The 22007-nt window shown below is 50.9% G+C and overlaps 2 protein-coding genes and 1 long non-coding RNA gene across 6 annotated transcripts in view; 2 read left to right on the forward strand and 1 right to left on the reverse strand.

The window, feature by feature from the left end:
• The first annotated feature begins 77 nt into the window (after positions 1 to 77).
• Positions 78 to 5285, forward strand: COMMD6 (COMM domain containing 6). 2 transcript variants are annotated; one of them, XM_063304530.1, is made up of 6 exons: positions 78 to 214; positions 456 to 521; positions 617 to 693; positions 1084 to 1252; positions 2514 to 2666; positions 4794 to 5285. In XM_063304530.1, the coding sequence occupies exons 1-6, from the start codon at positions 92 to 94 to the stop codon at positions 4842 to 4844; spliced, it is 639 nt and encodes a 212-aa protein (XP_063160600.1). In that variant the 5' UTR covers positions 78 to 91; the 3' UTR covers positions 4845 to 5285. The 2 variants fall into 2 exon arrangements, with proteins under 2 accessions (XP_063160600.1, XP_063160601.1); XM_063304531.1 differs by lacking the exons at positions 78 to 214; positions 456 to 521; positions 617 to 693; positions 1084 to 1252 and adding an exon at positions 2005 to 2244.
• LOC134498439 (uncharacterized) lies at positions 3222 to 9094 on the reverse strand. Its single transcript, XR_010068037.1, has 2 exons — positions 9014 to 9094; positions 3222 to 3578 (listed from the first exon to the last, which is right to left on the reverse strand). It is a non-coding gene; the product is annotated as an uncharacterized LOC134498439 (long non-coding RNA).
• The window catches only part of TBC1D4 (TBC1 domain family member 4), a 79727-nt gene continuing 66370 nt past the window's right edge, over positions 8651 to 22007 (forward strand). For all 3 annotated transcript variants that reach the window (XM_063304524.1, XM_063304526.1, XM_063304525.1), the window contains exon 1: positions 8651 to 9088. In XM_063304524.1, the coding sequence (XP_063160594.1) occupies positions 8651 to 9088 (438 nt within the window). The remainder of the gene's footprint in view (positions 9089 to 22007) is intronic.

Here is a 22007-nt window from a genome sequence, read left to right on the forward strand (position 1 = left end):
GAGAGCCCGCCCGCCCGGCCTGCCCCGCGCGGCGGGCGCCCCTCCCCGCCCCTCCCCTCCCCTCGCGGCGGCGGAGCGGGGCGGAGCGGAGATGCCACCGCTGGAGCCGGGCGAACCGGGCGGAGCCGCGGGCGAGGCGCCCCCTGCTGGAGCCGGGCGGGCCGGCGCGGGGGCCGTGCTGGGGGCGCTCCCGCGGGACCTGCTGGCCGAGCTGGTGAGCGCGCGCCCCGCCTCGCTCCCGGGCGAGTGGGTGGGGGGGCGCGGGCCGTCCTGGCAGGCCCTCCCGGCGGCGAGCCCGGGAGCCGAAACGCCCCGAGAGCCGGCCGCGCACCCAGGAGGGGCCCAAGAACGGGGGGCTGCGGCGCGGGGGCGGGCGGCGGGCTCCTTTCCGCAGGGCGGGGCCGCCCTCCCCGCCCGCGCCCGCGCCCGCGCGCTGACCGCCGCCTCCTCCGCAGTGCCAGCGAGCCGCCCAGCGGGTTCAGGCCGGGGTCCCCGCCGCCGACGCGCCGGAGCTGAGCCAGGTGGGCCGGGCCGGGCGGGGAGCGGGGCCGGACGGGGGGGGGGTCCCTCGGCCGCTTCCGCGGCGCCCCCCGCTGACGCCGCGCTTTCTCCCCAGCGGTGCCGGGCGGCGGGCGTGGAGATCGGCCCCGCGGACCTTGCCCGGGCGGCGCGTGCCCTCGCCTGGCTGTTCGGGTAAGCGGCCTCCGCTCGGCGCCCCCTCGGAGGGGAAGGAAGCGCCCGGGAGGAGGCGGAGGCGGGCACCGCAAGAAGCGTCCGGGCCTCCGGGCGCGGGGGGGGGGAGCGGTCGGCCCCTCGCGCCCTGCCTTTAGGGGAAGGGGGAGCCCCCGGGCAGCAGCGCACCCCTTTTCCCTTAGAGGCTGATCCGAGGGCAGAGGGGGCAGCCAAAGGATTCAGCTCAAGGGCAGAAGGAAACCCGGTTGCCTCTTTCTTCACGTTTCTGCAATTACTCGACTATCTGTAAAGTAGTCTGCCTGCGTAGAGCTAAAATATAAGGTCTGTTCCTTTTGGTGTAAAATTTAGCTTCTAAGATCTCTTTGTTTTTGCCCGGTGGGGGGTTCATAGCACAGCAGCAAGAAATAAACTCTCCTCTGAAGAACTCTCTGCAGAACTAGGCAAAACCTTCAGTTTTCTGCCAAAACAAGCAGGCCAAGTTATCCGGCAGGTGTGGAACGAGAAGAGAAAATCTCTCATCGAATCCGAGGATGCCAAAGATGGGGCAGCGGCCGGACAGGTAAGGGAAAGACACTGTCGGCTTTCGCTGAACCTGATTTGGAATCTAGATATTTTATAATAACGCTGATTTTTTCTGGCCCTCAATCACTTCTGATAGTGAAAAGCAACAGGGATGTTGTTTATGGTGAGATTCTGCCCAACGCAACCCAGGAACGATGATAAAGTGTATGGGACCCTTCCGAATAGGCTGTTGCTGAAAAGCGTGCCACGGGTGGGAGGCGGGGGTGGGAGGAGGACGGTGAGGGAGATTTCTGGTGCAAATCCCTTAGCCTCGCCTCGTTTGCAGGATTTTATGCCCCATTTAGAAAACAGGGCGACCCTTTTGAAGGCCCGTCTTCCTTTGCTCTTTCTGCAACAAATCCATCAGGAAGGGAGAAACAAGAGCGCCTTACATTGTCCTGCAAAATAGCACACTTCGACTTCATCTGTGGTAGCATCGCAGTTAGTTAACCAACTCTTGGACTGATGCGCTGTGCAAATGCAGTCAGACGAATTCCCAAGAGGTGCCTAGGTTTTACAGGGTCTAGCAAGGGCACGCAGGGTTAGGTTGTGCTCCATTCATGCAGCAGAAAGAAGACATCCAGCAAGCTGAACGGGTGGCCAGCCTGCTCCACAGAATCCCCATCAGCGCGCATTGCAAGACGTAAAATAAAAAGTGGGCACTTCCACTTTATAGGGTTTTTTAAACAGAGGATTCGCTATGGAAGTATTTCCTGCAGATGCAACGTCTGAAACGCAGTGGAAGTATGGGAGCGTTTCCCCAGAATGGCAGCGTTATCTTCTGCATCTGAAGGCGGGTTTGACTTGCTGTGGACAGAGGGCTGGAAGGCCATGAATAATAGGGAGGACAAACAAGCCCAAGTCTCTCTGGTTCCTGGAACACCAAAGCTATCACTTATCATTATGCTTATATCCCACTGTTTTTCTGAAAGGGAGATCCGTGTGGAAGGGACTCTCTTCATTTCATCCCCAGAACAACAATCCTGTGAGGTAGATTGGCCTGAGAGCGTGGAGACCCGGCCCTTGGATGAGCCCCAGGGCTGGCTGGGTCTGAGGGGGTCGCTCCCCCTCCCACTGAAGACAGGGCCGCAACTAGGGGGGAGCAAGCGGGGCACGTGCCCCGGGTGCTGCGCTGGGGGGGTCGCCAAAATGGGCGTGGAATCCATGTTTGCCCCGGGTGACACAGACCCTAGTTGTGGCCCTGCCTGAAGGTGGCCACTCAACGGCAAGGACCTGAAGTGTTCATTTCTTGTTTGCAGCTTATTGATTTTCAGTGGAAGCTGGGAATTGCCATCAGCGCCGACAGTTGTAAATCCTTGAAGTCGCCTTATGTCACGGTGGCGTTAAAAGTTGCTGATGGTTCAGGGAGCATCACGTGCAAAACGTTTGAAATGACAGTCCCTCAGTTTCAGGTTGGTGAACAGCCTTCCTGGTTTTTGCCAAGGGTGGTTCGCATTCTCCTGTTGCTGCAGTTCAACGCTTGGCAGTAGAAATGGCCTTGGCTGGCTGGATTTTGAGCTGCTCATCCTCGAAAGAGAACACAGCGGACAAAGAGTGATAAGACTGGCTTGATGGTTTGAATGTTTGAAACGATGCAGATGCAGTGAAAGCTCTGTATTAAGTTTAAGGATTTCAGAATGAGGCAAATGGAGGTTGTACAAATATCAAGCAATGGAACTCAGTCAGATAGTTTTTGTCAGCTGCGTAGCCCACGCGTTTTTGTATCCCCTGGTAGTTTTCCAGGTGCAACGGCAACGTGGGCTCTTTCGGAAGTGCAGTTTTTACAATTAACTCTTGTTCCTATCTCGGCCGAACACCTTGGGTGTTCCCGGTGGCCCAGCATCCGATTCCAGGGATAGTTACCAAACCTGATGTTCGACCCAGCAGTAGTTTGAGAAAAAAGGCTGGCCCAGTTCGTCTGACGCCTTTGACCAAGGGAAGCCTTGGAATGGGCCAGGCGTTTTCTGTTCCATCGGGGACGTGGCTTCCCATTGGGATCGGTAAACTGCTTTGCTGCCCAAAGACTTTTTTCTCTTGCTTGTTGGGAGAACCGTGTAGCCAACTGCATTCTCCATGTGCAGAGTAAAAGACTTTGAAACAGTTACACGTTTTCTCATTAGGTGAGACAGCGTAACTTCCCTACGAAAAGTGTGTTATATGGGTCGGATGCATGAAGGATTCCATGGTGTTTTCTTCCCTCCATGGCTGGAAACGTTTACTTCCATGCACAGGGCCCAGCACAGAGCAGAGGTGAACCCCAAGGGGATTCTGTGCCAGGAAAAAGCACTTCCTCTTCCTTGAGTCTGTTCCAGGGTCTGCAAGGGCTGAAGGGAGAAAGACGACGACAAAGGGTGTGTGTGCGCGCGCGCATGTAAAAGCAGAAATCCACCCCACTCATGTTGCTTTATACTTCACACTTTCCTTGCCTTACATATGCAAAGATTTAGGCACCTCTGATCAAATGTTGTTTCAGTTAATTCATAAGTGAAGAAAAGATGACCCAACTGCTGAGTGGTACAAAGCTTTGGGACAGGCCTAGCTATTTTTTGGTCTTCAAGCTAATGTCCCTCAGTGAGTCAAGAAATGGATGCTGAAAGAGGATTGATATTTCAGTAAGGCAAGGTCACAGCCTCCAGGGGAGCCAGGGAACTAAAAATAATAATAATAATATAATAATAATAATATAATAATAATAATAATAATGGTTTTGGAACGGCCTTGAACATTACTGAAAATCTGAGGGGGTTCTCAGGCATGCAGTGCGTGGTAGGAGACCTTTGAGTATATCTGGGCTGTGAAAGTTTTGCAAGGAAAGACAAAATGTCCAGAAGCCAGAATAGACAGACCTTTAGCTAACTGTAGGAAACTTTTGGAAGCAGTTGTTTCTGCCAAAGGAGGTGGTGTTGAGTCCTGAGTGAAAGAACGCCCAAAGATTTGGCCTGCCACATTTAGTGCTTTGTCCTGAATCTGCAGACAACCTCCTGTTAATAGTAAGTAGACATTAAGAATTGCAGGAAGATTTTTATTTTATTTATTTATTGGATTTGTTAAGGTTGCCCAACTCCAAGAAATCTCTGGCGGGCATGCAATCAGTCCAATGGATAGATTAAAAACATGTTAAATAAGACACCCTATTGTACTGTGCAGAGGTTGTTATTTTCTGTTCACTTAGGGATTCATTGAAATATGCACGGGGGGCGGGGGTAAACTTTTGTGTGCAAGCATACATTAATTCCCCTCTGCTTTCTAGAGCTAAGTAGGATGGTGTTTCACTGGCTGTTTTTGGCCTTAAAACAGTAGTTGTGGTGGAACACACAACGTGATGCTTTGAGTTAAAAGTGAACACGCTGCTGGTACAGATACAACTTAGCCCTTGGTTGGCTCCATAAAGAGGCAGCGGAAGTGAAAAGAAAGGTGTGTGTTGGCCATGTGTGTGTGTGTAATGTGCAGGAGCACCTTTTGCCTGTGAATGAGAGTTTGAACAAACCGGCCCTTGTTGGTTTTCTCTCAACGCCCCTTCATTTCTCTCTTCCCCTTAGAACTTCTACAGCCAATTCAAGGAGATGGCGAGTGTTCTTGAGACGTTTTGAACAGTGGTTCGGCCTTTCCATGCACCCTGTCTCCCAAAACATTAGTGCTACAGAAACAGATGTAGGTTTAACTTTCCAGTTTCCAACATGACTTTATCCCCCTGAAGAGCTGCAAACTCTCTTGTGTTGACTGAAATGTCACATGCAAGTCAAAGGATCTCCTGTTTCACCAGAGAGTTAAGGTGGAACATATCTCAGCCATCCAGAAGACCAGGGAGGTGTTCCATGCAGGAGAAATAAACCCACTTGTGTCCTAATAGTTGCCAAAGTTATGGCTTCAGTTAAGGCTTCAGCTGTCTGTCTCCTTGGGTCTGCAACTAACTACACTGGAAAAACAGTCTCAGGTATGAGTCAGATTGGAAAGTCCTATGGATATGGGAAGGCAACATTCCATTGTTTTCAGTTAAAAAGTATTTAAGTTAATAAAAGAATGGAAAGCGAGGCTGCTCTTTATGTCTGCCTGCTGCCTTTGTTCTGCCAACTTTTGGCTGGGCATTTCACTCTGGCCCAGATTTAATCTGGGGAGTCAAGGGGCACTGGTGATTGTCCAGGCGCACGCTCTGATCTTGGGTGGCTTCCTCTGCTCATGCAGCCTCTCGATTCTTAGAGGTCAGGACCTTTTTTGACCACTACTCTGGCCTGCCCATCAGGCTAAGTCAAGGTCTGTGTGATCACACTTTACTGAATAAACCGCAATTGTCAGGTTACATAATACACTAACCCCAAACAAAGAAAGCCAGTTTGGTGTAATGGTTAAGGCATCAGGCTAAAAACCGGGAGATGGTGAGTTCCAGTCCCACCTTGGGCATGAAAGCCGGCTGGGTGACTTGGGGCCAGTGCTCTCAGCCCTAGGAAGGAGGCAATGGCAAGCCACTTCCAAAATCTTGCCAAGAAAACTGCAGGGACTGGGCCAGGCAATCCTCAGGAATGGGCCCTGACTCAAAGGAACCCCCCACCCCTAACCCCTGAAAAAGGCATAGTGCTTAGTAGAGTCACCAGTATAATTTTTAATGGTGGTTAATTAAAATGAAAGAGGAAGGTTCTTCGGCTCAAAGCATCCATGCTGCCAAGGAGGCGGCTGAATCGGTGACTCACTGTCAGCATTGAGTTATTCTTCTGAAGGGGAAAAAAGTCTTCAAGGTGCAGAGTCTGCGTGTTTTTAGAAAAGCAGCAGCTCTATTCTCCTCACGGGTTTTCTTCATGAACCATAAATAAAAGACTGCTGAAAGCCAAGATTTTGGTCATCAGCAAAACTGCAGTGTGTGCCCAGCTCTGGCAGGGGGGTGGGGAGGAGCAGGTGGCCATTCTGAGCTGCTGCAATGGGCAGGCAGACCCTCCTAGGGCAGGCCCCCCACCAGCCGTCCTGGGCAGGCTGCCCAGTGCCCCAAGTGGCTTTTTCATGCTCACCGCTGCCAAAATGCAAAATGTTAGGGCTGATTTTTCTGGAGTAAAAGTGCAATGGCAGGCCGTTTCTCCTCAGTGCCCTTGAGAATAACTCCCGGAGGCTGCAAAAGATGGCCACCGGTCGTGCAGGAAGTGGAGCAGGATCCAGATTCTCCAACAGGGAGTGGGGAGAGGGGCGGAAGCACCAAGGACTTTGCATCCTGGTTGTGAATCTGTTGAACCCCAATAAATGCTGCCAGTTTCCAGGGCATTGGCTTTCAAACATATTTGCTACTTCTAATTCAAGTTGAAAGGTTCTCCTAATTCAGGTTGAAAGCTATTCTAATTCAAGTTGAAAGGTTTTCCTTTCAAGACAATCTAATCCTTCCCAGGGGTTAAGTAGGTGAGCTGCCCAGCATTTTCCTATTTTCGAGGGCAGCTCAGTCGGGTTACTTCTCCGAGAGCTGACGGGATTCACGCTGTGGGTTGTTTTATCGCCTACTTACTCAGGGCTTAGCCCGTGTTTATTTCTGATTTTCAGTGGTTTTACTCTGCTCGCTCTTGATGCTGAGCTGCATAAACGGCTTTGGATATTGTTTTATAACACAAAGGCTGGTACATTTAGCCTTACTGAAAAGATCTGCTCCAGTCTCCCTCCCTCCTTTGTCTTTCATAAACTGCAAATGATTAACATTCATTGCTGAGAAGAGAAGCTAGCCCGAGGACAAAGGCCTAGCCCCCCCCCCCCATGGTAACTGCCCCGGGGCAGTGGCAGCCCAGGGGACAGCAGCCTTCTGGGGATGCCGCACACGCAGCGCCCCTTAAGAGCCCCAGCCCCTTTCAGCCCCCCCCCCCGCCCCAAAGAAATGGACCAAACTGTTACATTCAAGATTGGGAATTATAGAATTGGCAACTTTTAAAAAATAATTACGTTGCTTGACTAACATCAATGAAGCTGCCGTGGACACATCTGAAAAGTCTGCTATGAAACAATTTAATGGCCAAGACGGACAAATCCTAAGTGAGCCCATAGCTAACCAAGAGACAAAAGAGGCAATAACACAAAACAAACGGGAAAGCACCAGGTCCAGATGGGCCAATAGCTCAGTAGCACACCGCAGGGTTTCTCCGCGTCAGCAACTTTAAGACGTGTGGACTTCAACTCCCAGAATTCCTCAGCCATGGGTGCTGGCTGCGGAATTCTGGGAGTCGAAGTCCACACACCTGAAAGCCGCTGAGGTTGAGAAACACCGGCATAAAGAACTTGAGAAGGAACTGTTGGCACCACCGACAAACGCCGAATGGAGCGAAGAGGCGCGCATGTGACTTACAAAGGAGGGCCTCCCTCTTAGACGGAGCCCTACAAGGCCCCGGCCCGCCCCTGGTGGACTTCTCTCGGTCTGCTAAAGCCGCCCACCGCCGGCGGACCTCTGCTTCTCAAGACAGAGGGAGCTACGCGCAGCGGCAGCGCAGCTAGGCGCAGGATCAGTACTGGCGCAGAGCAGGGGAGGGCTGCGCTTTATGGGCGCCCGAGGGAGGGGCCGCCTTGAAAGCCCCCACTCGGGGCTCCTGCCTGGCCCGGCTCTTCCTGCGCCGGCCACCGGTCCGGCTTCTTCCCCCGCTCCCCAGCCCGTTTTCTGTCGAGAGGCAGACGCCGCCGGGGCAGAAGCTCCTCGTCGGCCCCTTCCAAAATTTCGCCCGCAGGGAAAGCGCGAGAGCCGCGCCACGCACAGCTCGCTCTTCTCCCCGAGTAAATCCCGGCCGCCCCGCGAGGACAGGCTCGCCCCCCTCCGCAGCCCAGCCTCGGCTCGCCTTCCGCGTCGGAACTTGCCCCCGGCTCCCCCAGCGGGAGGGGAGGGGCGGGGCGAGGGGCTCCTTCGGGGCGCGGGCAGAGCAGCTGGGGCCGGCGGGAGGCTCGCAGGCGCGGCGGCCCCTCCCCGGCGGCCAGCCCTTGGCGGCGTTCCCGCTGGGCAGGGCGAGGGAGCCGGCGGCTCTCGCGGCGGCCGTGGCTGGTCGGAGCCCCAGCCTTGCAGCACCGCCCCCCCCCCGGCCCCAGCTGCGAGCGGTCGCCACTGGCGCTGGGCGCAGAGGCTGCAGGGGCCGCGGAGGCGGCGCGTGGCAGGCGGGCGGGCGGGCGGACTGCGAGGCGCGTCAGCGGACGGCGCCTCCCTCGCGTTCCGTTCCGCGGCCGGGCGGGGGCGGCGCCGGCCGCGCGGCGCTTGAGCGGAGGCGCAGGGGCTGGCCAGCAGCGCAGCAGAGGCGGAGCAGCAGCAGCAGCAGCAGCAGCGGAGCCGGGGCGCAGCCAGGAGGAGCCCCGCGCCGCCCCGCCGCTCCGGCCCGCATGCCGCCCCGCCGCCCCGGCCTGCGCAGCGCCCCGCGGGAGCCCGGCGCGCGGCCCTGAGGCGCAGCGCTCGGACCCCGCTATGGAGCCGCCCGCGGCGCCCTTTCCGCATCCGCTGGCCCCCGAGGCGGCGGCGGCGGGCCGGCCGGGCGGCGAGCGGCGCTTCCGGCTGTGGTACGTGGGCTGCGCGAGCTTGGACCGGCGCGCCACGCTGCCCATGCTGCCCTGGCTGATGGCCGAGGTCCGGCGGCGCAGCCAGAAGCCCGAGCCCGGCGCGGCGCCGGCGCGGGAGGTGCTGCTGCTGCTGGGCGCGCCCACCCTGCGCTGCGTCCCCGCCGCGGCCCCCGGCGGCGCCCCCGGCCCGGCCGCCCTCATCTTCGAGCACCGCGCGCAGCACATCGCGCGCTTCGTCCACAACAGCCACGACCTCACCTACTTCGCCTACCTGATCAAGGCGCAGCCCGACGACCCCGACTCCCCGGTCGCCTGCCACGTCTTCCGCGCCACCGACCCCGGCCAGGCAAGCGCGGCGGGCGGGCGGGGGTCCTCTGCCGGGGGTGGGGAGCGGGCGCCTCGAGGTCCTCCAGCGCCACCCGCCCGCTTTCCGGAAGGGCCGGCTGCTGCCCCCCGCCGCGGCCGCTCCTCCTCCCGTGCTTTCTGGCGGTCGCCCGGCGGGGAGGGCGGGCGAGGTGGCGGGGGGAGGGAGTCGTCCGGCCAGTTCCCGCGGCTGCCCGGGACCGGCCCCCTGCTTTTCTCCACAGCCCAGCAAAAGGGGTGCGCGTGTCTGTGAGGAGGCTTGTCGGAGTGGCCTGCTCATCCGGGGGTCGGCTGGGGGCTTGGCTAGCCTATTAGCCTGGAGGAGCAGTCCTGGCCACCCTGGCTGATTCCCCAGTGGCAAGCAGGATCGGGCCCAGTTAGTCTTTGGATGGAGACCAGCAGGAGATCCAGGGCCTCCGGGCTTGGCGGGGAGTGGCAGAACCTTCCGGGAGGAAGGCTGGTTCCCCGGAGGCTGTCTGCACAGGTCCGCAGGGTGTTGTCTCTCCGAGTCAGGCTCCCTCGGGGGAGACTCTGCTTGGGCAAGGAAGGGACCCCCGACCTCCTCTTGACCTGCTGGAGGTGCAGGAAGGCACAAGGACAGCAGGTCTGTTTATGCTCGGCGGTGGCTTTGCACCTCTGTACCTTTGGGGGGCTAGTCTCACCTGGAGAGCCCCTCTCCTGCCTGCTTACTCAAGCAGAGGTGTGGAAGGGCTTCTGATTACTCCTGCTTGCTTGTAACCCTGAGCTCCGAGATCCTGGAGGCACCTCTTGACAGGGTCTGTTTGGTGTTCTGGCTGGGTGTGACCCCCGGTGCCCCTTTTGGCAGCAGCGAGCCCCGTTCCCTTCTCCCAGCACCCACCACCCCGGGGACCTCTCCCTGACACAGCCTCTCCAGGTTGCTCTGCTTTGCTGAAGGAGGACGGGCTTGAATTGGAACCCAAACTTAGTTGACGTTTCAAACTTTGGTCCCTTCTCCTGGCTGACCCTGTGAAGGTGCCCGTGCACCAGAATATTCCCTAAACCAGAGAATCCCAGGGATGTTTTTTACATGCTGCCTTGAGATCAGTTGGAGGAGGAGGCTGGCTGCAGAATCTTGGAATGGCCTGTGGAGGATGGGTGGGTGAGCTCGATGGGATGGGCCATTGTGTTTTAGAGGCTGCCACCGAGTTTACTGAAGTTGAAATCAACGCAGAGGGGAATCCCTGCCCATCCATTGAGTCTCCTGGGGCACTGAGAGCATTCCAAGGTGGTGGCGTTCCCTCTTGATGATGCTTTCAGGATCCGTTCGCTGGTCAGGATGTCTGCAGAAAGGAGAGCAGATGTGAGGGTAGGTGGATCTGAGAGGGGTCTTTTCCATTTGACTGAGGAACATGGCTGAGTTACAGCCTTCCAGCACAGAGGCCTTGCAGAAGAGGCAGCTACTCTGGAGAGGCATGGTGAGATCCTTTCCTGGAGTTCTGTCTCCGGAATAAAGTCAACCACGTGAACGGGGTGATTGCAGAAAGGAGAGAATCCTCTTGTCTGTCTGGGGAGCCCAGGGTTAAGTGCTCTGAGAGAGATGGAAAAAAAATTCTGGGGAATTTTCATGTTGCCCTCAGCACAGAAATATGCATGGAAGATCAACTGTGTGTGACAAGAGATAAGAGGAAGAAGGGTGAGGCACTTGGCCTTTTCTTTTTGCACAAGTGTGTGAAACCACTGATGGTCACACAGTCTTGGAGACCTGAGATTTACTTGTTTCCACAAGAAAAATTCTGAACCAGCTGCTAACATGTACATTGTTTTAGGGTGCCACTTGATGGAAGGTTCCTAAGGACTCCATTTGTCAAGTTTGACAATGAGCTATAAGAATAGGAGCATAAGAAATGCTCAAATTCTATAAAGAAAAATTGTTTTGGTGATGCTGGTTCACCACTTCATTGCTTTTATTTTTGGTAATGCAAGCACACCACGAAAAACAACTTCCCTCCCAAAACAAAAAATGGAAATAAAAACAAAAGCACATGAAGGAACTTGGGGATGTGCATGCAGAGCTGTACTCTCAGGAATGACTCTCCATATTCAGTATTTCCAACCAGAAATGTTTACAGATAAACAAGCGTTGCATCAAGCTACTGAGTCCAACTTCCTGCTCATTGGAGGAAGCATCCAGGGCTGATGGCTCTGCAGCTTTGCCAGTGAAGGGGACTTCCCTGCCTCTCTCCGTCACTGCCCCCCCCAACTGCAATTCTTGCCAATTCAAACCCAGTCTTTCATGTCCCTGAGACAGGACAGATCATATCCAGATCTGAATAAACCTTTCCTTAATTGCAGGTTCATTCCAAGCTCTTGGCTTTAATTTTCAGATGGAGTAACTTCCCACATTTTAAATATCTCTGATCCAAACAAAGAAGTATTTTAGTTTTCCACTGTTTTGCAATAACAGATTTGGCAGCTCTCAACTGAACTGAATCAGTGTCTTATGTGCACCCGTTTTTCTGCTTAAGAGTAGTGACAAACAAACCATTAAGTGTGTGTTCACTTAGATCCCTGCATTCAGCATTCAAAAGTGTGATTTCTTTGAAACTTCTCTGGAAGATTGAACACAGCTGGGTTGTGCACATTCTCCTGTGGCTGCCTTGGCCTCGCGGTAGTGGCAGGAGGAGGAAGGTCAAGGGGCGGCCCTGCTGCTGCGGCTTCTCCCCCAAGGGCCAGCGAGAGACCTGGGCCTCCACCCCTCGTCGCCGCTTTCTGCTGCCCTGGGCCTTTTGACCCCTTGGCTAGCGCACGGGGAGGGCCGGGGCGAGCCCAGGAGCTGGCCATTCAGGGTGCTGGGTCGGTTGATCATTTTCTGTGCCCCAGAAGGAGGGGGAGGAAGGCCCATTCTAATTTTCTCTGGGAAGGTGTGAGGGGGTTGTCTGGGGACAGGATACCTTGTAAAATGAATTATAGTGACATAGTAACAGAGCTTGGCTTTGCAGACTTCCGTCTTTGTGTCGCCTGTGCTTCCTGGTTAAGCCCATCTTTGGAAAGGATTCTAAGGCCCCCACCCGCCGCGGCCCACCTGGGTTGCAGGACCCTTTCATCCAAGGGGCCTGGGGTGTGCTCCTTCAGGGGCAGGTGGGAGAAGAGCTGGAACCGCCTTTCCAAATGCCGCTGGTTGCTCAATGCTTCTGTGAGGATTGCTGCCTCGTGCCCCATCACAGAAGTAAACCCTGGGCAGCTTCAAGGGTGGGCATTGTGTGTAGGGGCATTCTCTGATGTCCGGTGGCGGGACCAGGGAACCGCATGGCCAAACTCTCCAAACAAGTTCTAATCCTGGTTAAACAAAATAAAGCAAAGCTCTAAGAAAACTCTTAAGAAAGAGATGAAGTATCTGTTTCCTCTGCTTCACTTCCTTTTTAAACTCTGCTTGCAGAAGGCTGGTTCACCATTTCCATTAGGTCCCTTGTTAACGGACAATGGAAAGGTCCCAGTGGGTGAACCAGGTTGCACCCAAAAGGTTTTGAGGCGGATTCCCGTTGGGCTTAATTGGAAGGGGCTTCAAGGTTCTTGGAGAAGATGTAGCAGAAGTGCAACTTGTAGCTTTTACTCTCTTGACAGCTGAGTTTTGTTCTCCTGCTGCGGTGTGGGTACCAGGCTTTGCCTAAGTCTGTGGTCGGTGCAGTTTACCAATTCAAAATTAATCTGTTGCTATAACAATTCCCTGAAGTAGTTCTTTAATTTGTCTTATTCTATCATACACGTTTTAAAGCCTGAATTTCCTTATTTGTTCTTGTGTTTTCTAAACATGTTTCATTTTCAGATGAAAATGTATATTCCTTTCCTTGTACATCGTATTAAATTGTATAATTTCCAGCAGCCAGGTAGGGCAGGGTAAACTACGCTAAATTAGGATTTGAAAATAGGATATTTTTCTAGACCTTTCTCTTCAACATTCTAGAACTATTTTCTCTAGTTTTTTTTTAACAAGGTAGGGTTGCAAATCGATTATAAATGTAGTTGACTGAAAGCATACAGTATATATGCTCTGTGCAGTTGTTGTTGTTTTTTTGCTTATTCAGCCTTACAGTACCACTTCAGCAAGTGATTTTAAAATATTTATGATGGTGGGGTTGAGAGGTGGGAATGGGCCAAGGTCGCCCCATGAGCTTGGATTTGCAGTGGGGTCTTCCCCATCCTTGTCCAGACTTCGCTGGCTCTTGCGTTGCCTCTGACAGCCCAGAAGCGATCCCAATGTTAGTCATTTTTGACTTCTCCTTTGAGTTTAAACATGGGGTCATGGAAGTTGCATTTCGGAATTATTTGGAAGACGCATTCTCACATGTCAGACTGGAAGGATGAAAAGCTGGTAGTTGATCCCATGTGGTACCAAGCTAAAATGCAGCTGGCTTGATTTTGGTTTCTCATGCTGTGTAAATCCAGCCCTTGTGGTTTGTCAGCTTTAGTTATAGTTGAGCGTTATGGGTGAGCTCAGCCAATTGTGGTTTATTGACAAACTATTAAAGTAAACCAGGAGTTGATGTGATGGGTGACCGCTGCCATTAAGAAATTAATATCTCCCCAGACCAGAGGACTTCTCCTGCTAACCTTGTGTGCCTCTGTTCACTCAACCCTTCAGCTGTTCTGTGGCTGGCTTAAGGCTTCGTTTAGCCCTGTTTTGCTCTGTTAATGCCTTTTCTCAAAGGGAAACAGAGGCCGGTCATCCTGGTGCTCTGTAGGCAGGCAGGCAGCACCCTGTTTTGAGAACTCTTGATAGCCCTGCTCCAGCTTTGCTTTTAAGAGTTGGTTAATTAACAACGTTTTGGTCCTGACTGTTTGAGGGTATTTAGCATAACAAAGTAGGATTTTAATGAGGTAGCCAAGGTCCAGTGGCAGCCCTGCTGCTTAAAACTTCCTCTCTGAAGAGTCAATATTATGGCAACAGATAACGAAGGGTTGGGCTCCTCTGTTCCCCTCTTGTCTTCCCTGAAGTGGGTGTTGGTGCAAAAGAGTAAACGCTCAACGGTGATTGCCTCCGTTTTGCTGATGCAGAGGAGAAGCAGGTACCATCAGGCTTCCTGGCTGAGGATCCCAAAGTGCCTTTCTCAGCAGCAGAATCTCAGACACCCCTCGGCTAGTTGAGCCTCTTGTTACAGACAGATGTAAAACCATTTACAGGTAGAAGATTTCTCCTCTACACAGAAAATGGTGCTTTTATAACCCCTGTGCTCCAGGGCTTCAATCCTAGGTCCTTTTCTGCTCGTGATTCTGGGTCAACAGATCCTTAGCTGTTCTTTTGAAGGCTTGTGGGCTGCCTGCTCTGTGTTCCCAGGATGGTTCCCTCTGCCTGGGGAACCTACCTCTGGATCCTGCCCCGTAGCATCATTTCTTGCACATAGCACATGTTGGGATACCATCATCTATCAGCAGAGGAGGAAGGCTGGTTATAGCCTTGTATATTACATTATATTAGGTATCAAAGGAGGGGAAATCCCTTGTACTCAAGAAAAAGAGAGGATGTAAATGTATATGACAGTAAAGAAATACATACATCTTCATTGCTACAGTGCTCTGGAACAGAGTGCTTTGCTTTTGGTTCTGTAGCACTGTAAACAATTTTTTGGAAAGTTTACTAAGTCAGCTGAAGGCAGGTTAGGATCTTCAAACTTATCTCTCAGTTTCTGATTATTTTTGTCTGGTGTGCTTGAAATGTACCCTTGAAAATAATCCCCTGAAACATGTTAAAATTCACCCCGGTGCACTTAAAATCCATTTTTTCTTCAACAGAGTTCCAGTCTTATCTGTAGCCTTCACAGCCTGTTGCCGTCTTTGCCAGCACAACGATATACAAAATACAGTTTTAAAATTTATTGCTAAAGACAGCTTCACTCTTCCTGGTGGCAAAATGTTTCTGCAAATGCATTAAAACCCACTGCCTAATTTGTTCTTCTGAAAGGCAGAATTAGCAGGCCTTTCTCAGCGGCCCCTGCATCTCCTCCCCCGCTTCTTTTTCAGGGGAGCTAGAAGGGGGCAGTTGGAAGTGTTTTGCTGCAGCCAAGGTGTCCTTATCACCAGACCAGCTGGCCTAATTTGCACAAACAAGGTGGTTTCCCACTATGGCTGATGGTGCTGTTTTGTTCAGGTGAATAGCCCTGCACCCGGGTTTCCTGCTTGGCGGATTAAGCCAGCCTGTGCTGTAGGATGATGGCTCCTTGTCCTGCTAAGAGGTTCAGTTCTTGCAGACCCACTGGAGTTGATTCCCGCCCCAGAAGGCGAGCGGCAGACAAGGCTGCTTTCCTGCTTCCCCGCAAAGACCACCATGTCAGCACTGGGACATAATGAAAAACAGCCGTCAGTTGGGAAGAATGTCCCAGTTCTCCAGGGTCCTTTGGAAGAGCCCTCAGCCTGAAGCTTCAGCACATCATGCTCAGCTGTCTGTGGGATCGGTCAGACTTACAAGGATGAAGCCTTTTCAGGATGCGGCCCATTGAGGCCTCTCCGTCTTCTCGCATTCCTACCAGGAAGTGCCCTGAATGGTTTCCACGTTTTCCCCTTGATTCTCCTCTTTGTTTTTTGCTTCCCCTCTTGGCTTGAGGATTGCCTTAGTTCTTCCCAAGGATTTTTGGCTGGAAGTAGGTTTGTCAACTGTGGTTTGAGATAACTGTAGCAAGTAAGGGCACCGCTTTGGGTGTAGCTGCTCTGCTAACTATAGTTAATTTTGAAACTGAGAGTGTGGAAGACCAGTCTTACCATTTGCTCTCTCTTCAAGGTCGAGCCCCAAAGAAACTAGTCCTAAATGGGGAATATGGGTGACAGTAAGATCTCCCTTCTCTTGAACAGACTTGTAAGATGAACCGTGATTGGGTAATGGAGCGGCAAGATGTGTCTGTCAAACTATACGAATTTGACATAGGCTAAAAACGAGGCAGTTTCCTGCTTCTTGAAGAGTGTTTCTTCTCCTTGTGAAGTGAATCTTCTGAGACAGTCTCTGATCCATAGTTATACTTTGTTTTAGCCATGGTGGGGCTCACACCCTCCAGGAAATCATAAACCATGCTTTATAAACCATCAAGGGTTAGTTTCTCAACCAGCTAAAGCACCTGCATTCAGGGTGAGTGTTGTGCTTGAGCCAGCCCATCCCTGGAAAGGCTGCTTTTCAGGAAGGCATCTCAGACTGGCCCATCACAGAATTCAAGGAGAAGGTCAAGACTTCTAACACTCTGCTTTTCAGGGGCAGGTTTTTACATTTTCAAATTCCTGTTCTAGAATAGAGGCTTTCTTGATTGGCAAAACATGATTTTGTTTGTATTGCATTTTGTTTGTGATGCTGTAGGGAAATTTGTGGCTGTTTTACAATAACTTTGACAAATCTTGGAAAACAGATTAGAGCTTATAACATGATTTGCTGCTGGGAAAATGCTGGCCCCTTGCATCCATAAACAAATGATCTGAAATTACTGTCTGCTGTGGAAGGAGTGTTTATTTTGCCATCATTTACTCTTAGCTCTTCCTTGAGAAGACTACTTGGAAACTGAGAAAGAGAGGGGGAGGAAAAAAAGGAGGCTTATTAGAAAATTAGAATCTGAAACGACGCCAACATCAGACATCAGACCAGAATGGGAATTGTTTTGTTTGGCACTGTCCCGCCCGCAGTGAAATAACCTGCTGCATTATTTCAAATGCTTTATTGCCAATGCATTTTGAATGATAACCCTCACGAAGCCACACTTTGGAACTTTGCTCAGGGTGACTCGAATAAGGCCATTCCGCTCATCCAGCGGATTTTCCTTGGTAAAAGTATCATGGTCAAAAAGCTTTGGGGATAAATATTTGGAATAAGGTAGCAGGGTTCGCATTGCAATGGGCTTGCCCCCCCGCCCCCCACTGTGCTTTCTGATGGCTGCCTGCCGTGCACCTGATGTAGACCTGAGCCAGGTAAGAGGATGCTTCTGTTAAAGGCCTTCTTAGGGGCACCTGTTTCTGTTCTGCCCATGGGGACTGTTGCTGCGTGGGCGTGACAAGCTGCCCATTTTGAGAGTTGTGTTCACTTTAATGATGGGATTCCTTGAAGGAGCTGCAACTTCTTTCAACCTTGTGTGAAACGGTGAGGTGAGGTCCGAGGAATTGTTCGCAAGGCGTGCACAGCTATCATTCCATATATTATTATCTTGTTTTTTATCAGATCTACAATCTTGATTTCAGTAGGAATCCAATACCTTTGAAGCTGGCTGTTCTTCTATGGTTTATCCAGTGAAGTGAGGAGACATGGCCCACCGCTTCTGGTTTGGACTATATGCCATATGCAGATAGCTCCTGGGAGTGAGCACCACGGGACACTCTGTGCTGGGTTGAAATGGTCAGAACTGAGCAATTAGCGCTTCCCCAAAGGGCCCTTTTGAAGGATGGGGCCAGGCGGTGGCACTGAAAGCTTGACTGAAATAACTACATCAAACATATTCTGCACTTTGCTTGGACACTGTAATGTCTGTATGATGGAAAAATACTGTTTGGGTGAATGGAAACATGAGTAGCCTCAGCCTTGAAGAAGAAGCTGTTTTCTGTTTGCGCCGCAGGTCCTGTGAGTTCTGCCAAGATCGGCCAAGAGCTCTTTCCTCCCCAGAGCAGCAGAAATTAATGATGTCCATCATGTGGCAAAGCTGTAGCCTTGCTTGATTTTAAGGCCTGGGAATAAATCAGCTGAATCAACCCTTTAGTACAAAACATCTCTCCCCCTTGACAGTTGGTGGTCTGTAGAAGTCCAGAGCCCTCTCTGCCCCCGAGGGACCTCCAGCCAAGTGCCCAAGGGTCACCCCATAACGTTTCGTTCCTCCTTGCACCCCGTTCCCATTCTGAACAATAATTTTGGCAGAGATCTTTCCTTCCTCTGGTGTCTGTCTCATTTACTTAGTCTTAGGAGTCAGCTCGGACAGTCCCAGGGAGTTTTGATGCATGGAAAACTGAGCCAAACATTTCCATTGCTGAATTGTCAGATAGAACAGGATTGTAGGGCCTTTTTCTGATGTCTTGAAACTAAGGGTTGACACGTAAACTAAGGAGAAGGCTCTTCCAGTCCAGAGAGTCGTCTTGTTGTTGTTGCTCAGAAACAGTAAATCTACGTGAGAATTCAAACAATGGCAGAGCTTTCCAGACTTGGTCTGTTCAGACATGCATCCTATTAGCACATGTCCTGCTGACCAGAGTGAAGACCTCACATCTTCACTGAGAGGAGACACCATTTACTAAAATGGCCCTTGTTGCTGAATACACTTCTTCAGGTTTGGGCAACCAGGTTTTACAGGATGCCAGCCTCCTCCTACTGATTGTCTAGTGCAGTATTTCTCAACCTTGGCCACTTTCAGATGTGTGGACTTCAACTCCCAGAATTCTGGGAGTTGAAGTCCACACATCTGAAAGTGGCCAAGGTTGAGAAACACTGGTCTACTGTATGTTTTACTATTGAAGTTTCATGCTTTTGCTCAGTGGAAGCATTTTCAAAGGTGGCTTATTTTCCCACCATGCATGTAACCCTGTCAACCACTAATCCAGTAAGATCTTCATAGGGCGGATTCTGGATGTGGACAATCCCACAAACAGGGTCAAAAACCAGCACTTTGGGAATAGAGGATTCCCACCCATTTTCTTCAAACCCCATGAGCCTTGCCCTAGGAGTGTCCAGTGACGTGAGGAGCCCCTTCCATATCTGCCTTGGGGAAAGAGATCTGCAAGCCTGGTCAATATTCACAATACTGTGAAAAATATTCATTGACGGTGTTTAGGTATTATCTCAACTGAGGGCATGGTTGGGTCTGTTTGGGGTTAATTTTAACCCCCTTGGGATTAGTTGGTCATTTAATCCCTTTCTGGTGTTCCCAGAACACCCCAGCCCGCCCCGGACTCAGGCATTCGATGGGCTTAGGGCCAGCGAGTCTGACTCATCCGACTCACTTCAGCCAGAGGGAGAACTCCTGGAGAAGAGCTGTGCTGGCCTGTTGCAACAAAAACACCCATTTTGTAGCCTCTGGCAGAGGAATAAACATCTTGGCACAGGGCACATTCAGTTCTTGCCTTGACATTTCAGGGTTAAGATATTTGGATTCAGAAGTGACTGCTGCTAACCCAGTCATTTATGGATCGGTTTGTTTAGTAAAAGTTTCTTATGAGTAGGAATTCCATGCAGATCAGGGAGCAGGGATTCTTCTGGCTGGGGCTGATCAAATCGTTCTGCCCGTCCTCAGACTTGTTGCTGGTATTGGATGCATCCTCTTTGCCTCTTCGATATGCATTTTACTCATGGGGGGTGGTTCACTGGTCTGGGCAAGAACCAGGCAAGGAAAACGTGCTCTAGACTACTAACTTTTGGGGGCTCAGCAACCCAGCTGCACAATGTATTTATTCTTTACTTACTTTCTTTTCTGCCTTTTTGGTTGCTCAGAATTGACAGGTTACCTGCCATTTAAGTGAAAGAAATATGACATTGATCAAAGCAGAAAACTTATTTCTCTAACTCAGAATCTAGTTGGCTTTAGTTTTGATTCTAAATAGATAGAATTCTAAATAGGGTCTCGAGATGGGGCAGCAAACAAAATTTGAAAAATACCGTATGCATAAATAACCTTGAAGCAAATGCTTAGTGGTGAGGAAGGAGAAAGATATCATATGTAAAGAATATTGGACTCTTATAAATATTCTCCTGGTTTCATTCTAGAGATAAGAAGAGGTGCAATATTGGGGAAAAGTGCACTTTCACATTAAGCCTTTCCATACCTTCAGATGTGTTGGGCTGCATTTTTCATTATTCTGCGCTGCAGTGGCTGTTGAACATCTGGGCAGCCCCAGATTGCCCACAGCAGTCCTTTGGATGGTTGCAGCCTTCATTAATTGTTTCCCCTCTATCTACTTTGCAGGGCCTCTGGTTCCGATCTTCTTCCCTTCACTAAATCATTCCTCCTTAGCAACCCTTCCCTGAACTTCTGTACATTGTGGAGATTCAGAGGGAAGGTTCACCTGCCCCTGACCCGAAATAGCATCGTGGAGCATCCCCAGCCAGGGCTTTGGGGTGTTGGGGGCGGTGAGTTGGCCAGCTGCCTTTGATGGACAGTTGGGTTCTGCTGCTGATCTTGTGAAAGTGCCACATCAGTGCTGGTAAATCATGTAGTATCATCCCTGTTTGATGCAGGCTACCTTGTGCGGCCAGGAGCCACGCTTTTCCCAGCCACCCGAGCTGCTCATCCAGGGCTTTCTGCAGGCGCCAGCGGAATGCAGTCTGAAAGCTCTTGGCAGAAACGCATAATGGACGCATCTTAACAAAGGACTTTCCCCCTATGTTTACAGATGTTTTAGTTCTGTAAATTCAGATTTGTTTTGCATTTGTTTTTTGGCTGAAGTCTTCAAATAGCAGAAACACCCAGTCCCGAGCTCCCTTAGGCAGCTTTCCAAATCAATCAATACATATGGGCTGCAGCGGATTAATGCAAATATAATTGATTATATCATGTGAATTAGTTAATCTGGTGGTTTGAGTGTGCATAAATACCATTGACATCTGCAAACAAGAGGGTCTTGGTGTTGCTTACGTTCCTTGGAAGAAGCACAGGGAGGGAAGTTCCTTCTCTTTGGGGTGGAGAAGGCCTTCTAGGATAGCATCTGTCTCCTGCAGCTTTTATAACTGGGACTGTCACTTATTCCTGTACAGTATAATTGTAGCCTGTTTCTTCAGCACTTCCACTAAGTTTGAGGGAGCCTTACAGAAGAATGGCCTTCAAATAATCCAGGCCACTAACCGAGTGAATGCTCTCTTCTTTGATGGGACAGTAAGAAAAGCTGGATGTTTTCAGAAGGATTGGCCAGACTTGACAGATGACTCTGTAAAATAATTCCGTTGAAGATATTTCTACTGTGGCTGTTGCTATCTTTAGTTGTATGCTGCAACATTGGTTCCTATTTAGGGCTGCAAGATGAGATGACGTTTGGCCCTAATCCTTCTTTTAAAAAATGCCGTGCAGAAATGCAAATTGGGTTGAGTAGAAGGGTCTTTGTTCCCTACCTTGCTGAAAACTGGAAGTCCTTCATGGTGGAATTGGGAAATTTTCTCTCTTAAATTTCTACATTAGCCTGTTGCAGCAAGAACAGACCAAAGCTGAGTTTTCAACCATGGTTTACTGAATAAGCCACGGTGGACTGGGTTCATGCAACATTCCAGACCCAACCAGATGAATCGCACCACAGCTTAGTATCTGCCTATGCTAGAGTTTTCTACTCTTAAATTTTTGCTGAATTGAGATTTGGATAGATATTTGAATGTAACCGCAGTGCAGTATTTTGCACAGGGCTTTCAAAAAAGAGTTTTCAAAGTGTGTTTAATAAGCTTGTGTGTCTCAGGATCTGAAAGACACAGTCTTTGAGGGAAGCTCTCAGATACTGGCTTGAAATGACAGGCTGAGTGGAGCAAAATCCTAAAATAACAAGAGGAAAAGAAAATCTTTTTAAGCAAGGAAACAAATGGAGGATAAACTGCCTTCAGTTTTCAGTTAGATAACTGATGGTAATTTAGAGAAGAGACTGGCAGAATTTAACTGATAGCAGGTTGAGTGGACGGAGCACTGATTAAAGCCACAAGGAAGTCTAATCTGGGCACCAAACCAGGTCTCTCCTCCCTTGCTGAAGCTGTATTAATGGAGCAGGCTAAACTAGATAATGACTGGTATCACCAGCTTGAGTGACCATCATGGCAGTGGGTGGGTTCCAGGTCTGTCTTTGCATCTTCAGGCTATACGGACCTTGATCTCTCTACTTAAGCTGTTAATGTCAAAGATCTGTGATGTAAAACCATAAGTTTGCTAAGATGTCAAGATAAACATGTTTCTAAATAGTTTCCTCTCTGTTGTGTGTTTTCCTTACTTTGAAGCCTTGCTGGCTTTCCTTTGCAAGCTTGCCTCCTGAGG

Source organism: Candoia aspera, chromosome 5 (assembly GCF_035149785.1).
Source record: "Candoia aspera isolate rCanAsp1 chromosome 5, rCanAsp1.hap2, whole genome shotgun sequence".
Lineage (NCBI taxonomy): Eukaryota > Metazoa > Chordata > Lepidosauria > Squamata > Boidae > Candoia > Candoia aspera.